The sequence below is a fragment of the Bos indicus x Bos taurus genome, chromosome 5, assembly GCF_003369695.1.
Source record: "Bos indicus x Bos taurus breed Angus x Brahman F1 hybrid chromosome 5, Bos_hybrid_MaternalHap_v2.0, whole genome shotgun sequence".
Classification (NCBI taxonomy): Eukaryota; Metazoa; Chordata; class Mammalia; order Artiodactyla; family Bovidae; genus Bos; species Bos indicus x Bos taurus.
Window position 1 is genome coordinate 4,583,353 of NC_040080.1, and position 25,817 is coordinate 4,609,169.

At 55.3% G+C, this 25,817-nt stretch overlaps 1 protein-coding gene across 2 annotated transcripts in view; it reads left to right on the forward strand.

Moving 5' to 3' along the window:
• Positions 1–1,051: 1,051 nt before the first annotated feature.
• The window catches only part of PHF21B (PHD finger protein 21B), an 87,821-nt gene continuing 63,055 nt past the window's right edge, over positions 1,052–25,817 (forward strand). The window contains exons 1-2 of one of the 2 annotated variants that reach the window (XM_027540534.1): positions 1,052–1,521; positions 2,402–2,467. In XM_027540534.1, coding sequence (XP_027396335.1) covers positions 1,468–1,521; positions 2,402–2,467 — 120 coding nt within the window. In that variant the 5' untranslated portion in view covers positions 1,052–1,467. Of the gene's footprint in view, positions 1,522–1,966; positions 2,242–2,401; positions 2,468–25,817 lie in introns of those variants that run through there. The other variant, XM_027540535.1, reaches the window with a different exon arrangement.

The window sequence follows — 25,817 nt, forward strand, 5'->3', positions numbered from 1 at the left end:
CACAGAAGTCACCGCCAAATGCCCTGAATAGGAGGCCAGAAGGACCTTAGGGTCCTGACTTGAAAAAAAATTCCAACAACTTCTGCTGACAGTAGAAGCAAGGGAGCGGCATGTTGGCATATGCTGAAAGGGGCATTTGTTGCCTGCGTTCGCTGGGGTATTTTGTGTGCTGCAGAGGAATCCGAACCTACAGTAATTCATCAGTGTAAACGTTAAACAGTTTAGTTTGAGTAATATGGTTGCACCATTTCTCCCCAGCTTCTCTCAAACATAGTAGGATGCTATCAACACGACACAAAGGTTTCCAACGTTAATTGATGAAGATGGTAACTCCACGATGCTGTGTCCACTCAGAGACGTCAACCTCCTGGCTGCGGGGCTGGGAGTTCTAAAATGCGATCTTCGCAGCTGTGGTTGTAATTGTTTCATGTCACATTGACCGGGCACGTCTACGAATTTTAACACCAGTCTTAAAAAATTCCAATGACATCTGTTGAGAGTTTAATTGTGAGTGTAAAAAAAAAAAATCATTAAAGGCACAGTCAAGAGATCAATTTTCAGACTGTTTAAACAACACGGTGGCTATCAGGCGGTGGAGACATGACTAAATTAATCTCCAGAGTGGCCGCGCTTAATGTACAGGGGGCAGGAGTGGATGGAAGACAACTTAAATGAAGTAGGAAAAGACGGGCAAAGAGGGATGAGGCGAGAGCCAGAGGAGACCAGGAATGGGAAAGTGGGCCATCTCCCGTCCCATCGGAAAGTGTCCCCGACCCCGGGATGACATGGTGGGCGTCCCGTTTCCCGCAGGTTTGGCTGGAGGTGGGGGCGGAGAAGAAGAGGAGCGGCCCGGGGAGCCGCCAGGAGCCACTTTTGTTCGGCGATCCCGGCGCCGGGTCGCGGCGGGGCGGCAGTGCGCAAGCGCGGGCGGGGCGGGGTAGGGGCGGCTGGGGGCGGGGCGAGGCCAGTGGGCGGAGCCGTGCAGGGGCGGGCTCGTGTTCGGGCCCCGCCCCCCGCCGCCCCGGCCCGCTGCATCCGGGCACTGCCCGAATTAGCATCGTGCCGAGGCACAACTTTGCCGAGGCCCCAGCGAGATCCAGGCGCGCGCCGGAGGAAATATAGTCCCTGCCTCCTGGCAGCTCGCGCGGGGGCTGCGCGGGGGCTCCCGGCGCCGGGGCCGGGGGTCGGGGGGGCCATGCGCCGGGCCGCGCCCGCAGCCCGGGAACTCGGAGCAACTTGCCGGGCTGCCTGAGGAGTTGAGGGGGCGCGCGGCCGCCTTTCCCCCGTCTCCAGACCCCCCTCCCTCCCTTTTCGGCCGTGGGGGAGGGGGCTCGTGTCCACCCCCGGCGACCCCCGCACCATCCGAGGAAACCCGATCCGCTCGCGTCCGCCCGACCCCCGCGGAGCCCCGCAACTCCCCGGGAGCCGGGGCCAAAGTGAGCGCAAAGTGCTGCCCAAGTTGCCGAGATGGAGCTGCAGAGCCGGCCCGAGGCGCTCGCCGTGGAACTTGCGCGCCACCAGGTAGGCGGTCGGGGGCTGCTGGCCTCGGGGGCCCGGGGTTCGGGGTCCGGAGCCCGGCGTCCTCTTCTTCGTCGCAGGGCGCGCAGAGCTGGAGAGGCCCCCTCCTTTAAGCCTGCTGCCCCAGGGATCGGGGGAGTGTGTACATGAACGGACTCCCCTTTGGGCTTCCCCTCTGCGCCGCCCCCCTCCGTTTCGTGCAGTCCAGCACAGTTTGAGGGATCGGGGGCGCTTGGGACCCGAACCCAGTGTCTTCTCTTTCTCGGGCAGGATCTGCAGGACGAGGGTCCCGGGAGAGGGCCCCCTGCGTGCGCTTGCCCGGTTGTGTGTGTGTGTGAGTGTGAGTGTGTACGCCCACTCCCTCCGCCCCCACCCCCCGGGTGCAATGCTGTACAGTTTGCGAAAGTAGTTTTGGCGATAGTTGCTTGGGCGAGCAGCGGCTCGGCGGCCGGAGCCCGGGCGGTGTTGCGGCGCGCGCGCGCGCGCGTGTGTGTGTATGTGTTGGGGAGATTAGGACGCGACTTGAATATTTATGAGCTTTGCTCGACACGGACTCGCCGTGTTTACTTGGCTCTTTGTTCCTCCCCCCTCCCCCCGGCACACACTCACACTCCCTCGCACACGCACCCGGGCCTGCAAACTTGCACGGCTCGGGGCGCGCCGCCGGGTGGCCGCGGCCCCCGCCCCGCCCCGCGAGCTGCCCCGATGAGGCGGCAGCCACAGGTAAGCGGCCCCGCGCGGCACTGCCCGGCCGCCTCGCGTGCGGGACGCGGCCCGGGGAACTCGGGCGGGGAGGGGGCGGCGGCCCCGCGGAGCCCCGGGCACACTGGACCCCCCCACCCCGGGGCGGCTGGCCTGAGCCCGCGCCTCCGTGTTTCCGCAGAACGGCGACCTCAAGAAACAGCTGCACGAGCGGCAACCGCGGATCGCCGCGCTCAGCGACAAACAAGTAAGCGAGCCGGAGCCGGCCCCCCGTCCGGGGTGGCGGGGTGGGGGGACTAGGAGGGGTAGCCGGGCACTTGGGTAGCACCCTAAAAAGTGCTGGCCTCGGCGCCGCGCGCTCAGACTCCCAAAGGAGTCTCTGCGATCTTCAAAGTTACCCGCCCACCCCCTGCTTCTGGGAAGAAGAGGCCAGGGTCTTGGAGGCCGAAGCGGGGGGCAGCGCGGCTCCCGCCGTGGCCGAAGGAGAGAAGCTGCCCTTAAAAGGCGGCGAGCAGCCCGGCGTCCATTTTGAGTTGGTGGACATGTTTTTGGAATGTGGACATTTCTCCCGCTCGGTGTCCCCCCCCCAACCGCCCCCGTCCCCGGCCTCCCGCGGGCGTCAGGGTGCGGAGAGAGGGGGTGGTCATTCGAGCCTGGACACCAAACTCCTTGGAAGTGGGTTTTTTTTGGGGGGGGGGGAGCTTTACGGCACAAATCTTAATTTAAAGAAATCGTTCTTCCTCCGGGCTCCCCCCTCCCCTCCCACTTCTCCGGCATCACTTTTATTCTCGGAACCTGACGCCAGCCAGCTCCCGGGGAACAAAAGAAAGGCGCCCCCGGGACCCCCCGGTTCTGTCCAACTTTGGGTCTCCGGGCACCGGGTGTCCACTGGGGCCCTCGAGGAGCTGCTCGCCATGGGGATGGGGACGGGGGCCCGGCAGCCCACCCCTCCCGGCCCCCTTGGTGAGGAAAAGTTGTCCATTGTGACTTAGTTGAGCGGAGCTCAGCGCTGGAGGGGTTTCAGCACCGCGAACAGAGGCCGCCGCCGCCGGAGCGCGGCCGGCCGCGCGCCCCGCCCCCTCTCCCTCCCCGCTCCCGCCCCTCCCCCTCCGCGCCCCTCCCCCCACCCCCCCTCCCCACACTTGCACCCCCGCCCCTTTCCCAAGCCGAGAACTTTGAGCTGCGCAGCCAATGGCGCTCTCGGGGCTCCGAGGCTGGCGGGGGCGGGGGCGCCGGCTCCGTCCCCGCGGCCCCCTCCTCTCCTCCCTCTGTCCGCCCCGCGGGCCCGCTCCCCCCGCCCCGCCTCGCAGAGCCCCCCCTCCCGCCCCACGGGCCTTCGATCGCGCTTCCTTCGGAATGCCGGCCGCCGGCGTCAGCCTCAAACTTGGACCGCGCCCACCCCCGCCCCCGCCCCCGCCCGCCGATCCGGTCCCCTTCTCGCTCCCTCAACTCCGGGTCGGGGGCGGGCCGGATCCGAAGCCCCCCGCCTCCCCGGAGGGATGGTCGGTGTAGGGGAGAGACGTGGACGTGGCTGGCGGGGGTTGGCGGCGACCCCGGCGAGGGAGAACTCGGAGGCCGGGTGTGCGTTTCGAGTCTTTTTAAAGTTGCAAAGTGGTGGAAGGGGGGCGTGCAGAAGAGGAGGAGGGGGCCGGGGGCTGCGGAAAGAAAGACGGCTGTGGCCGCGGGTCGGCGCCTGGTCGGGGGCGTCGGGCTGGACGCGCGGGTGGGGACGAACGCGTTAACCCCTTTCCCGCGGTGCCGCGGCCCCCCTCCCGGGCCGCGCGCCCCCGCCCGGGAGTGGAAGCTTCCATTCCCGTCTGAGGAGGGGGGGGCGGGGGGGGGGGGCGCCTGGCGCGCGGCTCCGGCGAAGTCGGGGAGTTCGCGGGGCGGGGGGAGGGTACCCAGGCCCGGCATTACCATTTTGATTGCTTTGATGCCATTTTTGGAGGGGGAGGGGTTGGGAGACCCTTCTGCGCTGAGCACAAAGATGTTTAATCACTGTGTGAAATCAAATCAGATACTTAAAAAAAAAAATCCATCACCAAATCTCGTACCTTGTGATAGCTGAGGGTTCCTAAGCTCCCTTTTTTTTCCCCACTGGGTAAAACGGCAAGTTGTTGACTCTTCTGCTCCGAGTAGAAGATTTAAAAGAGAAAATTCCACTGAGCCGGCAGCTCTCCTCGCAACAATGTCTCTTTATGTGTGCTTGTACAATACGTGGCAATAGTTGTACTATTTGGAGTGGCTTTTCGGAGCTTAGGTTTGCTCCTTTCTGTATTGTAGCAACTATTTCCAGGCTGTTTAAATTTTTATGATGATAGTAAATGAGTAGCTATTTATTATCTGTCATGCCTGAATTTAGATGAGGCCGGGGAGAGAAACATTTGAAAATCGTGTTTGAAGGTTGCGGGTGCCGCTGGTGGGGGCGGGGGGGTGCGGGGAGGAGCCGTCCTACTCCGTTCTGCCTTTGCCTTTAAATCTGGACTCGGAGAAGGATGCTGCTGAACGGAATGTACCTCCATCTTTTTTGTGTGTGTGAGTGTGTGTTTAAAAAAAGGAAGAAAGAGAACAAGGAAAACTTTTGTTCCCTGACCTTTTAAAAATATTTCCCTCTGAGATGACTAAAAATAACGTCTGGGGAGCGGCCGGCGTTTGTCCTGGCCATCGGAACTTGTGTTTGTCACTGTGAGCGTGTTGTTTTTCCTTTCTCCTTTGTGGCATTTTATATAGCAGGGGCTCATAAAAGAGGGAGGGAGGGAGCTGGGGCCGTGGTGCAGCATGTTAATAAAGCTGCCTCGGCTCTCCCGAGCTCCGCGGTGGAATCTTTCAGAGGTCACCTATGAAATGAGTTGGTAGACTTAACATTTACTCACCTCTGTCTCCTTGGGAGAGTTTGGTGGAGATTGGCAGCTTGGCTGGGGAAAGGGTCGGAGGAATGAGCCCTTGGAGGTGATTAAGAGCTGCACTGGGGGTCTCTCCAAGAGGGGTGATGGGCTCTGCTTGGTTATCCCAGCACCTGCCCAAGGAGCTGGAATGGATGATCAGAGCTGAAAAAGCCAGTAGTGTTTCAGAGTTTGCTTTCAACTCAACAGAAAAGTAAGGTAGTGTTGCTTTAGAGATTTGCTTGGGGAGGAAACTCACACCATCTTCCCCTGCGGAGATGTGTTTCTGTCCTGCTGCTGCTTGGACGATGGCATATAAAGGTTAAGTTTCAATTAAAAGTGCACCCGTGAAGGTGATGAACTGCATAGTAAAATGGACGAATGACCTCATTATCCACATTTGTTAGAAATACAATAGCAGCGAGTAGTATCTTTTGGTGCCAAGCCATCAATTTCCCATTTGTGCCCTTGGCCCTGGAATTTTTTTCAGTTACTTCTGGAAACACGGACGAGGGCTTGGAGATGTTTTTCCAGGACTCCTAGGAGTAGATAGTTGTTCGTTGGTCAGAAGTAGAGAGAAATTGTGTGTTAGTGTCCAGCGTTTCTTCCACCATGGCTGGACCAGGGGATAAATGGGAAACCAGCATCTGTAGGACCTTGCTGTTTGAAAACAGAGTTCACTTTTTTTTTTTTTTTTTTAAAAAGAGGAAGCTGTAGGAGTTGGTCAGTAGCCCTTGATAGCCAGGCTATTTGAAAATAGAGTTCATGTTTTTTCTTTTTTAAAAAAAGTGGTCAGCAGCCCTCGGTGGCCAGGCTGCATTCCGGGGGTGGCCCCCCCACCACTGGGCTGTGACCCCCGTGGAGGAAGGACCCCTCGTCTTTAACAAGATATGATGTGTGAAGACTCCATTAGTTGCTCCAGTGGTTTTACGCCATGAATTTGCAGCACATGCAGAGAGGCAGTAACATTTTTATCTAAATTGTCAAGCACTTCCGTGTAAATAACAGGCCCATCATAAATACCACAGGGTGTTTTTTTTTTTTTTTTCCTTCCTCTTTGGAGTTCTCAGCACAACACTTAAACGCCATGTAAAGCAGGCATCTTCATGCAAGTTCAGCTTCACCTTGGAGTGAGAAGACCTCCAGTATGAACTGCAGGGCGTGCTGGTCTGGCAGAGAGACTCCCCTCCCCCCCCCACTCCACTGCCCAGTGAACTTGGGGCCTTGCATGCTGCCCGATGCATCGATTTGATGAACTCTGGATTCCGAGGGGCTGTCCTCAAGCGCAGCAATAAAAATATGTCTTCTTGAAAGGTATGATGTGTGTGGCATTCGCTCAGGCGCTGAAGCACGCCTTCACTGTGATTCACTAGCTCCGGTGGACACCCAAGGGTCCCACGGTGGAAGCGTTCGCCGAACAGAACTGCAGGGTGGGTCTATTCTGAACGCTTCCCAGTTGCTTTCAACCCTTCCATTAAAGGATGCTCCATTCTTCAGGTTCTGACCCCGAGTCTGCGAGAATCCAGGAGGCTAAATGTCAGTCTTCCTCACCTAGAGTTCAAGATGTCATTCTTCAAATAGCACCTTTACATGGGAAGGAGAAAACTGATGCTGTCTCCATCTTTCTTAGTCTGGAAACGAGCACAGGGTTGAGACAGCAGGGGCTCAGTCCTGGCTTTCCCCAAGTGCCCCCTGCTTGGCTGTGACCCCTTACTCCCCCCTCAACCCCCTCCACAGCCAGTCTCTAGGACCCACACTTCTATCCAAGCCGAGTTTTCCTGGAGTCTCTCTTCCCCTCCATCTGTCCACCCCTCTGGTCCCTCCCCCATTATCCCTTAACTGGAAGATTGCAGTAGCCTTCTCACTGCATCCACTTAAAAAACATTATTGAAATAGAATTCAGATATTGCGTACTTCACCCATTTAAAGTGTACAGTTAAGTATTTTTTATACCTTCACAGTTATTTGCAGCCCATCACCACCATCAGTTTTAGAATATTTTCAGAATATTGTTGTTCAGTCTCTCAGTTATGTTAGATTCTTTTCGATCACATGCACTGCAGCACACCAGGCTCCTCTTGTCCTCGACTATTTCCCAGAGTTTGCTCAAACGCATGTCCATTGAGTTGGTGTTGCTATCTGACCATCTCACCCTCTGCCACCCCCTTCTCCTTTTGCCTTCAGTCTTACCCAGCATCAGGGTCTTTCCCAGTGAGCCAGCTCTTCATATCAGGTGGCCAGAGTATTACTTCAGGGTATTACCCAGCCGTTGTTATTTGGCAGCCAAGTCGTGTCTGACTCTCTGCGACCCCATGGACTGCAGCACACCAGGCTCTCCTGTCCATCCCCATCACCCGGAGCTTGCTCAAACTCGTGTCCATTGAGTCAGTGGTACCATCCAACCATCTCATTCTCTGTTGCTACTTTGTCCTCCTGCCTTCAATCTTTCCCAGCACCATGGTCTTTTCCAGTGGCTCTTTGCATCAGGTGGCCAAAGTATTGGAGCTTCAGCCTCAGCATCAGTCCTTCCAGTGAATTTTCAGGGTTGATTTCCCTTAGGTTTGACTGGTTTGATCTCCTCGCTGTCCAAAGGACTCTCAAGAGTCTTCTCTAGCACTGCAGTTCAAAAGCAGTGATTGTTTGGCGCCCAGCCTTCTTCATGGTCCAACTCTCACATCCATACATGACTGCTGGAAAAACCATAGATTTGACTAGATGGACCTTTGTTGGTAAAGTGATGTCTCTAAGAACAAAATAATGCCTCTTGGAACAACGCAGATGGACCTAGAGATCGTCATACTGAAAAATCAGTAGAAAGACACATATATGATGTTGCTTATATGTGGAATCTAAAAAATTGGTGCAAATGAACTTCTTTAAAGAACAGAAATAGAGTCACAGATGCAGAAAACAAACTTATGGTTACCAGAGAGGGAGGTGTATGTGTAAAACAGATAACTAATCAGGACCTACTGCGTAGCACAGGGAACTCTACTCAGTGCTCTGTGGTGACCTGTGTGAGAAAAGAATCTGAAAAAAAGCGAGTATATATATATAACTGATTCCCAGGTGGCTCAGTTGGTAAAGAATCCGCCTGCCAGTGCAGGAGATGTGAGTTCCATCCCTGTGTTGGGAAGATCCCCTAGAGAAGGAAATGGCAAGTCACTCCAGGATTCTAGCCTGGGAAATCCCATGGACAGAGGAGCCTGGCGGGCTACCGTCCACGGGGTCACAAGAGTTGGAGACGGCTTAGCGACGACTGAACCACAAAAGCAGCGTAACTGATTCACTTTGCTGCACAGCAGAGGCTAACAGAACCTTGCGGATCAACTATACTCTAATGAAAACTAAGGAAAAATGTTTAGAACGTTTTCATCCTGTCAGTGAGAAAGCCTCTGGGTCTCACCCCTCCCATCGCCGCACCAGGCCGCAGGCATCCACTCATTCACTCTCTGTCTGCAGGTCTGCTTTCTGTTGCTGTAGAGTTGCCTGTTCTGCACTTGCGCATGAGTGGAGTCACATCTTGTGGTTTTGTCTGTTGGGCTGCTTTCACCGAGCAGAATGTTTCCACCCAAGTTGTAGCGTGTAGGACTTGGTTCCTTCTTATGTCTGAATGACCTTCCATCGTACGGGAGATCTCGTCCTGTGCCCATTCACCAGCTCATGGGCACTTGGGTGGTTTCCACCCCCAGGCTCTTGGGAACAGGGCACTACATTTCCTTGTGCCTCTCTGGTTCATCTTCCGTTAGTGTTAGCGTCTTGAAACTGGATCGAGATCACAGTGCTCCTTGTGGAAGCCCTTCTGGTGGTTTCCCGCTGCTCTGTGGGGGGCTGGCCCTGCGCCCCTGCTCGACCTCCGCGCTGGGACCCTCACCTGCTCTGCGCCCCCCACAGTGCTGCTCCTGGGCTGCTCTGCAGCAGGGGGCCTCAGGTACCACGAGCATCTTCTGCTCTGGAGACCACCGGCCATTACCGTCTTCATCTTTTCATGGAAGCGCACTGTCCCTGCTAGACCGGAAGCTCCCTGAGGGGTGGGGGCCGTGCTCTCCGCCCCTCCCCCAGGTTCTGAGAGCAGTGCCTTGTGGTGCTGGATGCGTGTTGGTGGAACGGGCAGTTGACTAAGAAGATGGGTGTGCGGGTTGGCGGGGACCAGCAACCAGCCCCAGAGGAGTCCCAGGAGTTGTCCTCTGTAGGCGTGCAGTAAACAGATTTTTAAAATCCTGCATTTGGAATGAGCAGCACAGAAGTAAGACTAGCAGCTCCTCTGGTCTCGGAAACCTTACAAGAGAGTGATGTATAGATGACCATGTGTCAAAGGAATTCCAGAAAATTCTGTGAAAACCATGCTGTGCAGGCCCCTGGAGATGAGAGACAGCTTCCTAGGGGAGAAGGGGCTTCCAGGAAGCCTGGGGTCATGTTCGGGAGGAGCTGGTGTCCCAGCTGAGGGCTAATGGCCCAAGGAGACCTGCAGGTGTTGGCGAGTTTCCAGCAGTTGAAGCATGGAAGAGAGAGAGACAGGCAGACAGCAGAGAGGGCAGGCTGGGGCTGGAGCCAGGAAGACACTGAACGCCGAGCAAAGCTCCTGGGTTGTATGCCAGGTCTGGGAGATAACCTGGGGCTTTAGGGCAGCTTAGGAGGAGGGGGAGGGAGAAAGTGTGTTAGTCGCTGAGTTGTGTCCGACTCTTTGCGACCCTATGAACTATAGTCCCCTGGGCTCCTCGGTCCATGGGATTCTCCAGGCAAGAATACTGGAGTGGGTTGCCGATCACTTCTCCAGGGGATCTTCCTGATCGAACCCAGGTCTCCTGCATTGTGGGCAGATACTTTACCATCTGAGCCACGAGGGAAGTTGGGAGGAGGGTGAAGGAGGACTGAACTCACTCCCTGTGTGGCCCGGCCGGCCGAACGAGCTCCTGGGAGGTTCTTGCAGGGACAGTGACACCCATGTGTGATGTGGAGAGGAGGCTGTTGGACTTGGGTGACCGGCACATGACAGGCTTAAAGGCAGGGGGCAGTGTGCTGACCCTTCTCCTCCTGCCTTCCGCAGAGCTCCTTACAGCTGAGAAATGAGTGGGGGACGTTTCTAGAAGCTTCTAGAAGGTGACTTGGGGCAACTCTGCTCAGTTGGTTTAAGGAAGAAAAGTGTGTATGTGTGTACATAACACATGGTTGCACTTTTATTACTGATCTTATTTAGACTATAAATTGTATAATAAGGAATAGTGTAGTTGACCCTTGAACAACAAGGGGGTCAGAGGTGATGACCCTCCATGCAGACACTGTGCATATAGTCAGTCCTCCACATAAGACAAGGACTCGGTATCCTCGGGTTCAACTAGCCGTGGATCACGTGGGACTGCAGTATTTACTAGTGAAAAAGGTATGTGTGCAAGTGGACCTGTGCGGTTCAAACCCGCGTTGTTCAGGGGTCATATTGATCTGTGCCGGTAAATGTGCACGGTGTCTATGCAGTGTATATAAAATCAGTTGATCATTTGTCCAGGATTATATTACAAACATGAAAGGAAGGATTTGTTGAAGAAAAATAATTTACCTTTCTCCCGCTAAAGTAGAATCTTACTGAGGGAGGCAGCAGTTAATATTCTTCCTATCATTTCTATAACATTAGGAGTTCAGGGAGAGTTCTGTTTTTCACAAAGTTTTTAGTGTAAAAGCAACACCTCCTTGTTGGGGGGAAACTTTGCAGCACAGGTGTGAGGCTCGTAGACCATGACCCCTCTTCTGCCCGCTCCGGGCACGTGGACCAGAGCAGCACGGGCTCCGGGGTGTTCGTAGGCTGCAGTCTGTGCCCACGCAGCATGTGTAACACGGAGAAACATGCTTCGTGGGCATGCTCCTGAGCATGCTACGCTTGCTTGTTACCCTTGACATTGTGTGCTGGGCACCTCTTGGAAACAGCTCGGTTTAATTCCACAAGCATTTCACAAGCCCCTGCCTGGTGGGGGTGCGGGGGTGATGTTGTTAGTAACAGCGACATCTCATGGTGTGAGGCTTCACCCTTCCAAACTTGTTTCACTGGGTCTCTGCTCCCACCAGTTTCACAGGTAGTTGGGGAGACAGATGTAACCCCCGTGACCTGTCCCATGAGCTCTCTGCACAGGAGAGCCTTCGCAGCGGGCTCAGCCAGTGGCAATGTGCTGTGATGAGGTGCCCGGGGTCGCCCTGAGAAGGTGATGTCCGAGTCTGTGAGAAGCAAGAGTCCGATCGCACACCCAGCACCCGGCTGTGTCCCGCACCCGTGTTCTCCAGCGAGCCTGTTCCGACACCTCTTTGATACATACGATGTGATTTGTTGGGGTCATCTCATGACTTGGCTCAGGCTGGGTAGGTGGGTTTTCCTTGCGGCACAGGTCAGAGAAGGGCAGCTCCCCAAGGTCAGGTGGCTGGGGGCCCCAAGAGGGTGCCCTCTGTTTCAGCCCCTGCCCCGCCTCTAGTTGGCCCCCTGCCTCTGGAGTAGAACATGGCGTGGCTGGGAGAGCAGAGGGCTGGAGGTCACAGCAGAGTTCCTCTCCCAGCCCCCTGCCTCTGGCGGAGTAGCTTCCAGCAGGTCCTCGTGCGTCCTCTGTGAAGCGGGTGCAGTGGTTGAAGCTGCCTCGCCGGGTTGTTGAGTCCAGATCATAGATGAGCAAGTGTATCTAAACCACCAAGCAGAGTGAAGGGGTTGATTGGAAGAGACATGTGTTGGCTGCGGTGGCGCTAGTGGTAAAGAACCCACCTGCTGATGCAGGAGGCGTAAGAGACGTGGGTCCGGAAGATCCCCTGGAGAAGGAAATGACAACCCGCTCCAGTATTCTTGCCAGGAGACCTGGGTTTGATCTCCGGGTTGGGAAGATCTCCTGGAGGAGGGCATGGCAACCCACTCCAGTAGTCTTGCCTGGAGAATCGCATGGACAGAGGAGCCTGGGGGGCTACAGTCCAAGGGGTTGCAGAGACTTGGAAACGACTGAAATGACTCAGGACGAGTTGGCGGCCTTGGTGGCCCCAGGACACGCTTGCCACACCCTACCCTGTGCCTGCAGGGCTGGAACCTTCACTCTGTTGCTGGTCCTCCTTCGGGGCCTTGCTGCTCATCACTCCTGGTGGAGGTGGACGATGGCGGTGCCTCTTCTCTCGCAGTCCAGGGAGTCGACTTTGATGCGTGAGCCTCTTAAAACACCTGCTGTCGGAACGGTACCATTGATTTCAATTAACTTGGAATTTTTTTCACCGTGATGACTCTGATAATAACTTTGGTAATCCCACGATGCCTCATTAGAGCTGCTGGCTACGATGATCAGCTCTGTGGTTTAGCAAGTGTTTTTCTCCAGCGCCTTTGTCTTTCCAGGACCAAATCGCGGGCTCGCTGCAGGTTTTCACCCCACTCATGTGAGTGATGCTGAACGTGGCCGCCGCCTGGTCTGCCCGTTAAAACCCATCACAGGGCCGCGCTCATGGTGGGGGCCCTTCCACAGGGGCAGCGTCTCAGGTCACACACGGGGAGTTTGAGGGTTGTGTGTTGACTTGCACTCTGAGACCCTTGCCCCGGACATGGGAGGAATTTGGGGAAACAGGCAGCTTTCTGGGGAGGAGGGCAGCTACTGTTCACCTCCGCTACCCTGTTTGGAATTTATAGCTTTTAAGGAAATAGGACCCTGGATTTGGTTTTCCTTGCAGTCTCTGAGTCTCTTTCGTCCCACTAAGGAGGCTTTGTTTGTTTGTTGTTTTTGCCACCCGGTGGCCTGCGGGATCTTAGTTCTCTAACCAGGGATCGAACCTGTGCCCCCTGCAGTGGAAGCGCGGAATCTTAAGCCCTGGACTGCCAGGGAAGTCCTCACAAGGCTTTCAGCTTTGTCTCCGAGAGGCGTGTAAGAAACGGGTTGAACGCAGGCTCTACAACGGGCAGGCTGGAGTTGTAAACCCAGCTCCGCGCTTCGAGGGCTGTAAAATGAAATAACAGCAGCTCAGCGTGGGAGGCAGCCGCGTGCTGGCGTGTGGGGAGTGCTCTGGAAGCCCGGACGCAGCACCCGCCAGGATTAAATGGGACGAGACGTCAAGCTGTGGCCGTGGCGAGTCTTCAACAACTGGGACCTGGGTGTCACAGGTCACAGCTTTCCCATCTGATGCTGACCCTGGGCAAAGCCCTGCCAGTGGCCTCCATTGACCAACTGGGTCCCTATTCGCCCCGCCCTTTAGGGGGTCCTGCCTTTTTGTTTGGGAGGTGGCGGAAGCCCAGAGAGGTTGAGTGGCCAGTCGAGGTCACACAGCTGGCAAGTGGAGGACCAAGGGTCAGCTCGGCGTCACCGTGGCCTCACAGTCTTAGCCCCTATGCTGGACAGCCCTTCTGGCTCTGCATACGAAGAGTTTGGAGTCATGCCATGCCTGGGCGCAGGTCCCGGTAAAAGAAAACGGAGTTAGGACGTCAGAGGGAACCGCCCGCAAGTTCTCAGCCATTGGTGATGACGAGTGGGAGCTTCACGCTGCGGTGGAAGGTCGTGGAACGTTGGAGGGGCCGGGCACCTGGGTGGGGAGCCTGGGGCAGGCTGGCTGCAGAGAGGGGTCTCTGCAGTGGAGAAGCTGAGTCCATGGCAGGAGGTTTGGACTTGACCCCGAAGCGAATTCACCTGCAGCCTTGCCCTCTCATCCTGCTGTGGCCTGAGCCCCTCCCTGCTTGGCTGCTTCAGTTTTTCTTCTTAATATTATTGCTGTTGTTTGTTAAGGGGGAGGCATCTTCTCGTTTTGAAATGGCCTCTGTTCTCCAAGGGAACGAACATGCTTCCTTGAGTTGGGTACCCCCCACCCTTTGGGTTCATTACTTATTGTTTCCCGAGTGTTGCAGTTTCCTGAGTGTGGTGAGAAATTGCTGATGCGGCTTCCTTCCCCTGATGACCTCTGAGTGCCACCGGCAGGCGTCCCTGAGGTCTCAGATGGGCTGCATTTGCTTTTAGTTTTTTTTTTTTTTTTTTTTGCTTGGCACCTGTGTTGATCTTGTTAAAGCGCAGCAGAAAGAAGTATATCCATGGGGGTATTTTTCTTTTTTTTGTTCAGGGTTGAGTGGTCATCAGCCCCCAGTAGCCTAGGAAGAGCCGGTTGTCTGGGTTCTTGGTTTAAAATGGAGGTGATGCTGCTTCCCGGGCAGGGCTGTTCTGAGGGTCGTGAGGGCACGTGTCTTGCGTGCTGGGTGCGATTCCCGCCTGTAGTGGGACAGCTGTTAGAGGGAGATGTTATCAACAGGATATTAACAGTCATATGAGAAGCAGGAATCTGGTGGTGTCCCCGAGACGATACTGCCTGGGTAAGTAGCCGGGCACCTGTGGCTTTTTGTGGGCACAGAAACCCCGAGTTGCGCTTTGTCTCCGTGGACAAAGCTGGGATTTGTGTGTGTCCACAGCTGGGATTGGGCCCGAAACTTGGGATTTGGTAGAGATTGAGGGCATGAGTCCCCCAGACGTGTTCTGACGGCGTAAAGCGTAGGGTAGGCGAGACCATGAGGCCTTTGCAGGGTGCCTCCCCAAGCCCCCTTCTCCCAGCTGAAACTTCAGCCCTGAGTCAGGCGGGTGATGGCACTCGGGGGCCCCAGGGTGCCCCGTCTTCCTGACCGCAGCGCAGCCCCACGGGAAGCCCACTGTTGTTAAGCCATTGAATTCTGTTTGCTGCTGTTTCAGAGGTGGCTTGCCCACACGAGCGGCTGCTGGGTGAGACGTTCCGGGGTCCCACACATGATGTCCTTGTGCCAACAGCAGGGCTGAGGGGAGCTCGGAACTGTTTGTTTTATGGCACGTATTTATTCCATCAGATTGACCTTTGATCTGTAGGTGGAGGTAAATTGCAGAAAGGTCCGTGCCTGCATGTGACTCCGCTCTTGGAAGTAAAGAAGCATTCACAGACAGAAAAGCTTCTGTCAGGGTTTGCCAAATCACCCTCCAACATAGAAAAGGTGATAAAAGACAGTAATTCGGAGAGGGGGGTGTACCTCAGTCTTCAGGGGAAATGATGGCTGCCTTTCCATCTCTTGGGTGGAGGCCTCAGAAAGTTTCTTGAAATGGCAGATGTGGAGTGTCTCTTGGGGCCTCCCTGGGGGCTGCATACCTGCAGGCTGTCCGTGGGGGATGCCATCATCAACTTGGGGAGAAGCTTTTTGCCCCAGGAAAGAAAACAAGGCAGGGATGGGGGGGAGCAGGGAGAGGAAGGGAGGGCGCTGTGTTTCCCTTTGATGTCACTCAGGCGGAAAGCCAATCTGCACATGTAAATGAACTTGAAAATGCAATTAAAAATATATACATATTAGAGACTGTGATCCAGAATTTAATGTGAGATGCAGGTTACCCAGTGACAAGCTGCCTTCCCTGCAATCAGTGGTACCAACTCTCCCCTGTGATGAATGCGTCTCGGAGTGATAAATGCACCCAGATGAACGTGGGATTATTCCTTAAGCTAGTTTGACAGCCTTCACCGAGCCCTATCTGCTTATATCACCCAACCTCCTTCTCCCAGCTGTCACTGTGAAGGGGACACAGGCTCAGAAAGGTCCTTCCCTGGGCTTGTTCTGCATGGACAGGAGATTGGGCAGAACAGTCGCCCGTGTTGCTGTGGACAGAGGTCAGGGGGGCCCTGGACATTGTTACAGCCGCAGGCGCTGGGCGGCGGGCACTGTGCAGGGAGCCCCTGCCTGGGGCTAAGAGTAGGAGCTGGACCTGGGGGCCAGGCAGGTGTGGCGTCTGGGGCTGGAAGGGAACAGCGGGGCAGAGCCCTGCGTCTCGGGCTCTTGGGCGTTTTCTCCCGGGGCGTGCCCAGTGGCATGTGCAGAAGAGAACGCTCAGATGGTGAGGGCAGCAGCCTCCGCTGAGGGCCGAGTGTGACAATTTGGCACATGCCACGGGGCACCCGCTCCGTGCTGGGTGCTGGGGACATGGTGGTAGACAGAGGTGTGCTCACAGTCCTAGAAGGGAGACAGATAACAGGCAGGAAACACCATAGGTGAGTCCCAGGGTCGGGGGAAGGTGATGGGCGCTCCGGCAGAGGGGGTGGGCAGAGGGAGGGGGTCGAGAGGGCCCTCAGGCGTGGCTCAAGGCCTACAGAAGAAGCTGGAGGGTGGACCCTCGTGATTCTCTGCAGGAAGAGTGTCCCAGGCAAAGGGAACAGCCTCTGCAAAGGCCTTGAGACGGGTTGTGCCGGGCATTTCTAGTCGAGGCTAGTGTGGCCAGGCGAATCAGTGACAGCTAAGCAAGGAGGTCCCGGAGTAGATGGAACAGGGCGGGGACCGACCTCTCCAGACTGCTTGCCCCTGCCTTTAAACCACTGACTGGTCGCCATGAAGAACAAAAAATGGTTCTTTCTTTCTTTTTTTTTTTAATATTTGTTTGTTCGGTTGCCTCAGGTCTTAGTTGCAACATGTGGGATCTAGTTCCCTGACTAGGAATTGAACCTGTGCCCCCTGTACTGGGATAGTGGAGTCTTAGCCACTGGACCACCGTAGAAGTCCCAAAGCTGCCCTTTCAAGGGACAGAATGTAGAGTAGAACCTGGGAGGTACCTTCAGAAGGCGGATTTCAGCTCCCAGCCTAGAGAATTCTCTTCCTGAGGGCTCTGCCTGGGGATTGAATTGTTTGTTCTGAGACCTTTGACCACCCATCCAGCACCTCATAGTAAAGAGGGGGCACCAGCTGCGGCTGGATGGGAGACCGGGCTGGTGCTGAGGTTCTGTGCTTCAGAAACGCCCAGGCTCATCTGGAGTTCTGTCCTGGCTCAGTCACCACCTGAGGTGCCCTGACTCTCGCAGGACCGAAGACCCTGACCCTGCGGGTGCACCGGTGAGCGCCCTGGGCCCAGGGACAGCCAGGCCCAGCAGCATCCCTGTCAAGTGGCATGGGCCCCAGGCAGCCTGCCTTTTACATTTTTTTTTCAAGAGAGGCAGCTGCTGCTGCTAAGTCGCTTCAGTCATGTGCGACTCTGTGTGACCCCATGGATGGCAGCCCACCAGGCTCCTCTATCCCTGGGATTCTCCAGGCAAGAATACTGGAGTGGGTTGCCATTTCCTTCTCCAATGCATGCATGCATACTAAGTCGCTTCAGTTGTGTGCGACTCTGTACAACCCCATGGACAGCAGCCCTGCAGGCTCCCCTGTCCACGGGATTCTCCAGGCAAGAATACTGGAGTGGGTTGCCATTTCCTTCTCCCCAAGAGAGGCAGAAACCCATGTAAGAAGAAATCTGCAGTTTAGATGTGGGCGGAACATTCAGGCTTTTTCTAAATGCGCTGGCCTGAAGGACACTCCCACAGGCTGGACCAAACCCACCTCTTCTGATCGCCCTTCTGCGGCCCCTCCCCAGGCCCTGGACACCTGGCTCCTCCCTCATCGTTCAGGCCCAGCCGAAGCAGGCACTTGTCCTGACCTCCCAGCGGGATCTGGTGTCTGTCCGCCAGCTTCATCAGGCTGGGGCGTGACCTAGTCATTTCCTGCGTGATGCTGACGTTCAGAGCTCCGGGGTGAGTCTTGATGGTGAGCCCTGAGGTCCAGCGAGCCTGCCGCCCTGGAGCCCCCCGCCCTGAGCCGCCTGCTCCCCCCAACACCCCCACCCTGGAGCCCCCAGCGCTGTTAGAACAGAACAGTTGGTAGTGGTGCTGGAGGGCCGTTGAGCTTCCTTAAGAGTCGTCACTCCTCATTTAGATAAAGAAGTGGCCCTCAAATCTATTTCTGTAAATAAAAACAGCCCCGCCCCCCTGCCCCTGCCCACACCCCCCTACCTCCACCCCCACCCCCAACCCCGGCTTCCCAAGCCCTGGCCGCAGCCCCGTGGCTTGTTGAAGTTAGTTTATTAATGAGTCTGCTGAGTGGGCCTGAATGGAGGCCGCACTCTCATATTGCGGATCTAATTATAAACACGAGGGACGGTACCAAATAGGCAGCGTTTAAAGGGAGAAGAGTCTGGCAGCTCGGTTGAAAGTGTCCTTTAATGAACTTCTTTGGCACTTGTATCTTAGCAACACATTTTATTACATCCTGGTGCAGCTGGACTCGGGCACAGTAATTTATCCACCCCCAGCTCTCCCCCACCCCCCACTCTGACTTTCTTTGGCGACTGGAGGGAGGAATGTGCTGACCCGATTTTCCAAGGCTGTGTTCGCATCTCTTCTGCTTTGTTTAGTTGATGTAAAAGGCAAACGGGGTGCCCGGCGCACGGCTCGGTGCTGGCCGGCAGGAGGGGGACGGTGGCCCCGGCCTGGAAGGTGGGCGGCTGCCCAGCTTGATCGGGTGCTGCAGGCTGCCCTGGGGATGGGCTGAAGCTCTCCCTGGCACGCCCTGGGCTTGGGTATTTTTATCTGGACTTCTTTCCTGTAATGACACTAATTTGGCTACGGCGGAAGTGGGGACGTTTACAGATCTTTCCTTGTAATCAGCAGGCCTGTGAGTAGAGGTAGGAGGTGTTCTAGATGCGGGTGGAGGAGGCTGGCAAGGAGCAGAAGCAGGGCCAGGGAAGGGACCTTCCAGCCTGGCTGCTCCTGAGCCCGGGGACCTCGGCTGGCTACTTCCCTTCCCGAGTGTTAACTCTCGTGTCTGCTGGGTGAGGCTCCTGCATCCGCTGTAACAGAGCGCCCTATGGCAGGAGGGTCAAATGTACTCCCTCACGATGTGGAGGCCAGAAGTCTGAAATCAAGGCGCCAGCATGGCTGTGCTCCCTCCAGAGTCCAGAGGAGGGTCCTTCCTGCCCCTTCTGGCTTCGGGGGGCTCCAGGTGTTCCTGGGCTCGAGACGGCTTCCCTCTGGTCTCTGCCTCTGTCTCCACATGGCTGAGTTCTCTTTGAGTCTGTGTCCTCCCTTCTTATAAGGGGGCTTCCTTTGTGGCTCAGTTGGTAAAGAATCCACCTGCAATGTGGGAGACCTGGGTTCTATCCCTGGGTTGGGAAGATCCCCTGGAGAAGGAAAAGACTCCACACTCCAGTATTCTGGCCCGGAGAATTCCATGGACTATATAGTCCATGGGGTCTCAAAGAGTCAGACACGACTGAGTGACTTTCACTTTCTTGCGAGGAGCCCACTCATTACATTTTGGGTCCCTCCATCCAGTATGATCTCAACTAATTATATGTGCAAAGACCTGATTCCCAAAGGTCACATTCTGCGGTTCTGGGTGGACATTAACCCACTGTGTCTACCAGTGGGAGCTAGTCACGCCTTCCTTGGATTATGGGTGGGGGTCCCACTGCCCATTTCCCTCCCCTCCCGCTGGCCCCCCGCCCAGCTCGCGGAGTCTGGTTCAGGCCCTGGCTCATTCACATCACTCTGCTCCCATCACCACCGTCCTCCTGAGCCTCTGCTCTGACTCGGCAGGCAGGGCAGTGCCGTCCTAACCTGTTGTGCCAGGCAGCTCTGTCCAAACTCTTGCAGAATCCTCCCCTGGCTTGGGTGCTTCCTTCCTAAGACAGCAGAGGGTGTGGGGCTGGAGGGAGTTACATGGAGCTGAATTTTGGCTTAACCTCTAGCACTTTCTAAGGATCAGGAGAGAGTGTGTGGAGAGAGCCCACTGCCCCAGGAGGTGACAAGCTCCTGTTGGGAGTGAGGGATGCTGGGGTGTTTGCACGTGGGGGGTTTCACCAGGCCAAGTGGAGTCCCCTCTGCCCAGGAGTCAGCCTCTCCCACTCGGCCCAGCAGTCTGTCCTGTGACCCGACCACGGCTCCCTCTTTTAGGTTGCTCACTGACACGTTTACCAAGGGCATTTTGGAAGGCAGGCCCTGAAGGAGGTGAAGCTCAGGGTTCTGGCAGCTCCTTCCCACCCACCCCCTGGCCAGCTCAGAAAAACGCATGGGGCTGCTGTCCCATGTCCCCAGATGAGCCCTCCTGCAGTGTGCAAGCGCAGAGGCCAGCAGAGCCAAGAGGCAAGCTGCAGGAGGGGCCAAATGGGGCCCAGCTGAGGTGGGGGGAGGGGATGGGGGAGGGGAGGAGGGGGAGGGGATGGAGGTGGAGGAGGTCAGGGAGGTAGTGGAGGTGGGGAGATGGGGGAGTTGACAGAGGTGATGGAGGCGGGAGAAGTCATGGAGGTGGAGGATGGGGGGCGGTGACGGAGCTGGGGAAGGTGGTGGAGGTGGAGGAGGTCAGAGAGGTTGTGGAGGTCGTGGAGGTGGTGAGCGGCGGCACAGAGCCGCCGGCCGGAGCACGGCCGCGGGACAGCCCTCTCCTCTCCGGGAAGGTCGTTCATTCTCACTTCACGTCCTCGGTGCCCAGAGGTGAAAGGCACCAGCGTTGCCACCTGAATCGTGCCCCGGCTGCGGTAAAGCCCGGCTGCCTTGCTCTGGACAGTGGCCGAGGCTGTCCCCGGCCTGCGGGGGCAGGTCCCCTGTGGCCGCCCGGCCTGGATGTAGGCGGGGAGCCTCTGTTGGCCTCACCGTTGACTGTTGCGCCTTCCATTCGGGGGCACGCAGAGCTCATCTTGGAGGAACAGTTAGAGGACTTTTGCTTGTTCTTTTCTTAACAGCATAGATTTGTTAAGTAACACTGAATTTTCTGTTGTGGTAAAGTGCATATTACATAAAATGTATCATCTCAGTCATTTTTAAGTGGGCGATTCAGTGGCATTCAGTACGTTCCCCATGTGGTACCACCATCACCCTCTTCTCCAGAACTGAAACTCTGTCCCTACTAAACAAACAGTAACTCCTGGTTTCCCTCCCCCAGCCCCTGCCAACCACCACTCTACTTTCTGTCTCTGGGACCGATGACCCTCGGTCCCTCATCTGAGTGGGATCATACATGCTTGTCTTTTTGTACCTGACTTACTTCACTGAGCAGCGTCCTTAAGGCTCATCCATGTTGCAGCCTGTGCTGGGGCTCCGTTCCTTTCCGTGGCTGGATAACATTCCGACCCGTGAATGCACCACCTCCTGCTTATCCGTCCACCCTTTGATCAACAGTGCAGTCATTTCCGCCTTTCGGCTCCCGTGAATAAAGCTGCTGTGGACGTGGGGTGACAGGTGTCTGTTCGGGTCTTTGTTTTCACTTACTTTGAACACACATCCAGAAGTGGGATTGCTGGGTGGGACGTTTGTTGTACACCCTAGACAGGCCTGTGGCAGAGACAAGCCTTAGGGGTTTCGCAGGTCATCCCCGAGTGGAGACAGTCTAGGGTTAGCCCCCTCCGTCAGACTGACGTCCTGTGACCCTGGGATCCCTAGTGTTGACACCATCACCTTCCAGGGAGCTTGTATCCCTGGCTTCCTGGCTCCTGATGGATCTCTGCCCCGTGGGCGTGGGCGTGAGTGGGTGTGGGTGTGGGTCACGTGGATGCAGCAGAAGCGTCCACCAAGCCTGTTGGCTGCTTCATGTACAGCTCTACAAAGGGGCGGGCACAGCTGCAAGACTCTCCTAGAGTTTGGTGTTGACACTAAAAACACGGCCATTAACAACGTAAGCTGCTTATGGTAGTTTGTCCGGACCTTGTAGTCTTACAGTGTGTGGTTTACTTTCCCTTTTGTCTCTTATGATGATCAGTCAGTGCAGATGCGGCACCGATTCCCCGAGTCCTTTCACTCACTAACACTCATGTTACACGGTGGCATTTTTGCGTGTCTGCTGTTGCCGCATACGTTAACCCACTGGAAGGTCACGTTTCACGGGTGAAAAAGCCGTGCCATGGGCCCCACGGAGGAGAACCCAGAGACAGGAGGTCCTGTGGGCTTGGGAGGCCGCTTCTTGGAGTCACTGTCACCACCCCCCACCACGTCCGAGTCTTCCTCATCCCCTGACCCAAAGGGTTCAAGGATGTCTGTTGAAAGGCTCCCCCCATCTGCTAATCAGGCAGCTCTGTGAGTAGTTCCTCGGGCTAGGTTCCCGTTCTTTGCTGGTCTGGGTTGGCCCTGGGGTGAGGTCCGCATTGCCAGCATCAACCCAGGCTCCTCCCGAGGTGCAAGGAAGAGTAGTAATCCGCAGACTGTTCTCGGTGAGACTTCTTCTTCTGGCATTGGTATTAATATTTCTTAAACTTTTGTTGTTTGGGCTCTCACAGACGACAAAATGACATAAGGAGTAGTGGACAAAAATGTGCAGTTGGCTGGGATTATTTTGAAGATTTCGGAGGACTCTGCCAGTGTTCCGTTTGTTTTTCTTTCTTTTTTTTGTGCAGATAACTGCAGTTCTGTTTTCTACAGTAACTCTGACTCTGAAAATTTCTTTGTGGTTTCAGCTCTCAGATCCCTTCTCTAACTCTTGTTCATCCTGATCTTGAGCAAGTTACTGATGATCCTTCAGCTTCCTTTTCACTCACCTGAGAAGTGGAGGTAATCTGAACACTTGCTTGTAGAACTTGAAGGATGAGGCCAAGTGAAGGGTGGGAGGTGCTTAGCACAGAGCTTGGTGCATGGTGGGGGCTCCAGAGAGGCGAGTTCTCCTGCTGTGTCTTTAGGCCAGACCATTATCCTCCACTGTGAAGCTTCCAAGACACCCATCTCTCTGGGTGCTCCTGGCCTCAGCTCTCATCCCCACCCCCAGCTCCCTACCATCATCTCGCCCGTTTCACCTACTAAATATTTCCCTCACTTTTCTCCACCTCTGCACCTCTGGTTCACTGGTCAGCAGCCTCCTAACTGCCTCTAGGGTCTGTCTTCCATACCATCACTAAGGCTGTCTTTTTAAAGTAGAGCCCTTGCGTGATGTTTCTGTGCTTAAAAACCATCTCCCGGTCCCCACTGCCCACGGCAAGAACTTCACGTCTGCCTCAGCCTCTTGCCCCAGTGAGTTGAGTCAGAGAACCTGCTGTGCTGAAGCTGGGGCCAGGCCTGGAGCCCCAGCCTACGGTCCGCCCTCTGGCCCAACTCCAGGACCACTGGCAGGTGGGAGACACGCTGGGCACCAGGGAACACGGTCTGTAAGTCAGTGCCTTAAGGAAGAAGATTCAGAAATTCTTTGTAGTCAGTAGACTGGACCTTTCATTTTCTGGGTTCAGATCACTTCTTCAACCTCATCTCTTGACACAAAGCTGTTGACTGTTTCCCAGACATACCAAATGCCCGCGGGTCACCGGTCTTAGCCTACGGCATTGCTCCTGCCTGGACTGACCCTTTTCTCTTGAACAAGACACTGCTCATGCCCCAAAGCCCAGGGCAGATCCTTACCCTCCAGAAAGACACCTCTGGCTTCATTTAGGTTGGAGGTAATGATGGTCACAGTGGTGATGGTGGTGGTGGTGGTGATGATGGTGATGGGGAAGAAAGGGTGACAAGGACAGAGATGGTGGTGAGGATGGGGATGAAGGTGAGGATGGGGATGAAGGTGAGGGTGGTGAGGATGGGGATGAAGGTGAGGATGGGGATGAAGGTGAGGATGGGGATGAAGGTGAGGGTGGTGAGGATGAGGATGAAGGTGAGGATGGGGATGAAGGTGAGGGTGGTGAGGATGGGGATGAAGGTGAGGGTGGTGAGGATGAGGATGAAGGTGAGGATAGGGATGAAGGTGAGGGTGGTGAGGATGGGGATGAAGGTGAGGGTGGGGATGAAGGTGACGAAGTGAGGATGGGGATAAGGGTGATGTCAAAGATGGTGAAGTTGGTGATGACGGTGATAAAGTGAATGGTAAGGATGCTAATGTAATGATGCTAGTGGTGGTAAAGGTTGTGGTGGTTATGGTGATAATAATGGTAATAATGGTTGTAATGATGACATCGGAGAAGGCAATGGCACCCCACTCCAGTACTCTTGCCTGGAAAATCCCATGGACAGAGGAGCCTGGTAGGCTATAGTCCATGGGGTCGCTAAGAGTCGGACACGACTGAGCGACTTCACTTTCACTTTTCACTTTCCTGCATTGGAGAAGGAAACGGCAACCCACTCCAGTGTTCTTGCCTGGAGAATCCCAGGGATGGTGGAGCCTGGTGGGCTGCCGTCTATGGGGTCGCACAGAGTCGGACACGACTGAAGCGACTTAGCAATGATGACATCAGTGATGATCATGGTTTTCACCATCAGCCACTTCCTGTGGCAGGTCTGAGTGTTTCCAGTTTAACTTACCATCACAACACGTCTCTATGAGGAAATGTCGTGCCCACTACACCCTGGAGGAGCAGAGACGTGTATCAGGGGCCAGTGCTGCTCAGTCATGTCTGTGTCTCACACACAGGCTCACAGCAGTGACGTTTGAATTACGAGATAGTGGATGAGCCTTAGAAACTGTAAATGTGATGAACGTGCTCTTGCTGCTGTATCCTAAAGACAAGAGGACAAGATGCTTGTGTAAAGAGGAAACAGAAAGCTTTAAAAGTCTAGAAGTTCCTGAAGTTGGCATCCAAAGAGCAGAGCGCCTTGTGTCCCAGCTGGGAACCCGTCCAGAGTTGATAACAAGATGGCACAAAATGCTGCTGACGCTACTTTTAAAACCGGTGAGGCTTAGATACCACATTTCAGAACAAGCATGTCTTTGCAGGCAGTTATTTGTGTGACATCTGATGTCACTCTGTCGGTCTGGGCTTCCCGGGTCAGCTCTTGAAAGCTGTCTGCTCCTCTTACGTTCTGTTGGCCTCCAGCGGGTACCACTGATACTCGGGAGGGAAATCACAGGTGCCGGAAGTGGTACATGACTTTTCTTGGAATTTAAAACTTTAAATGAAAAACGACAAGATAAGTAATCCTGCCACCTTAAAAATGTACTTGATAAATTGTGGAGCGAGTTTTAATACAGATAAGTGTATGTGTGAAGTTCTTCCACAGGTGTAATGACCACATAACATATGTTTTTTTAAACTCTCGGGTGGCCCTTCCTCTCCACTAGTAATTCCAGACTTTGCAAAGACTCAGGCCCTGCTTGAGCCTTCAGTCGGGGTCCTCAGAGGCTGCCCCCTGACCGTCTGCATCTGCATCTCCCAGGAGCTCGTTTGCCAGCAGGAACCTGGCGTCACCCCGCACTTGTGGAAGCAGGAGCTCCACCACTGGCCCAAGGCACACTCCCCACAGGATTCTGGGGCCCCTGGACTTCGAGAACCAGGGCTCTGGGTGAGGGTCACCCTTTCCCTGGCCGCCTGACCAAGCGGAAAGGTATGGACGGCATGCTTCTTCAGCCCTTAGTGAGTCTTTTCTTCTTGTGGTGGTGGGGATGCTGGTGGTGATGGTGGAGATAATGGTGGTGGTCGTGGTGGTCATGGTGGTGATGGTGGTGACAGTGGTTTTGTGATGCTGGTGGTGATGGTTGTCAGCCCTTGCTAACCTCAGGGAAAGATTAAGGATATTGGAGCCTGGAGGGAGAGACCCGGCCCCAGTTACTCATCTCACACACTTGGGTAAGACACGGAAACTTCCTGAACCTCATTTTCCCTGCCTGCAAAGTGGAAGCAGCAAATACCTTTACTAGCTATAAAGCCTCTGCAAATATCAGCGGTTTTATTATTTAAACTCCGAAGACGACTCTGGATTCTAGTCCTGTGACCTCTATGTCCAGGTGAAAGGAGGGCTAACAGTTGGTGAATAGTCTGGTGTCAGGCTGTTTCCACCTATATTTGATGTATTGAGACATTTCTGTTCATCTGCATTGATCCTTTCAGGATGAATTTTAACGCATATTTCTTTTAAAACTTAAAAAAAAAAAAAAAAAAAAGATCCCAGAAAGGGCAGAAGATAATCTCAGAGTCCTCGTCACCGGCCCTGTGGCCCGGGTCCCTGGTCCCCTGTCTCGGCTCTTCCAGGCTTGCCGCTGGTGTCCAGGGTCGCCGAGCTCCCCGGGCTGAGTGGCCTGGGTGGCTGCAC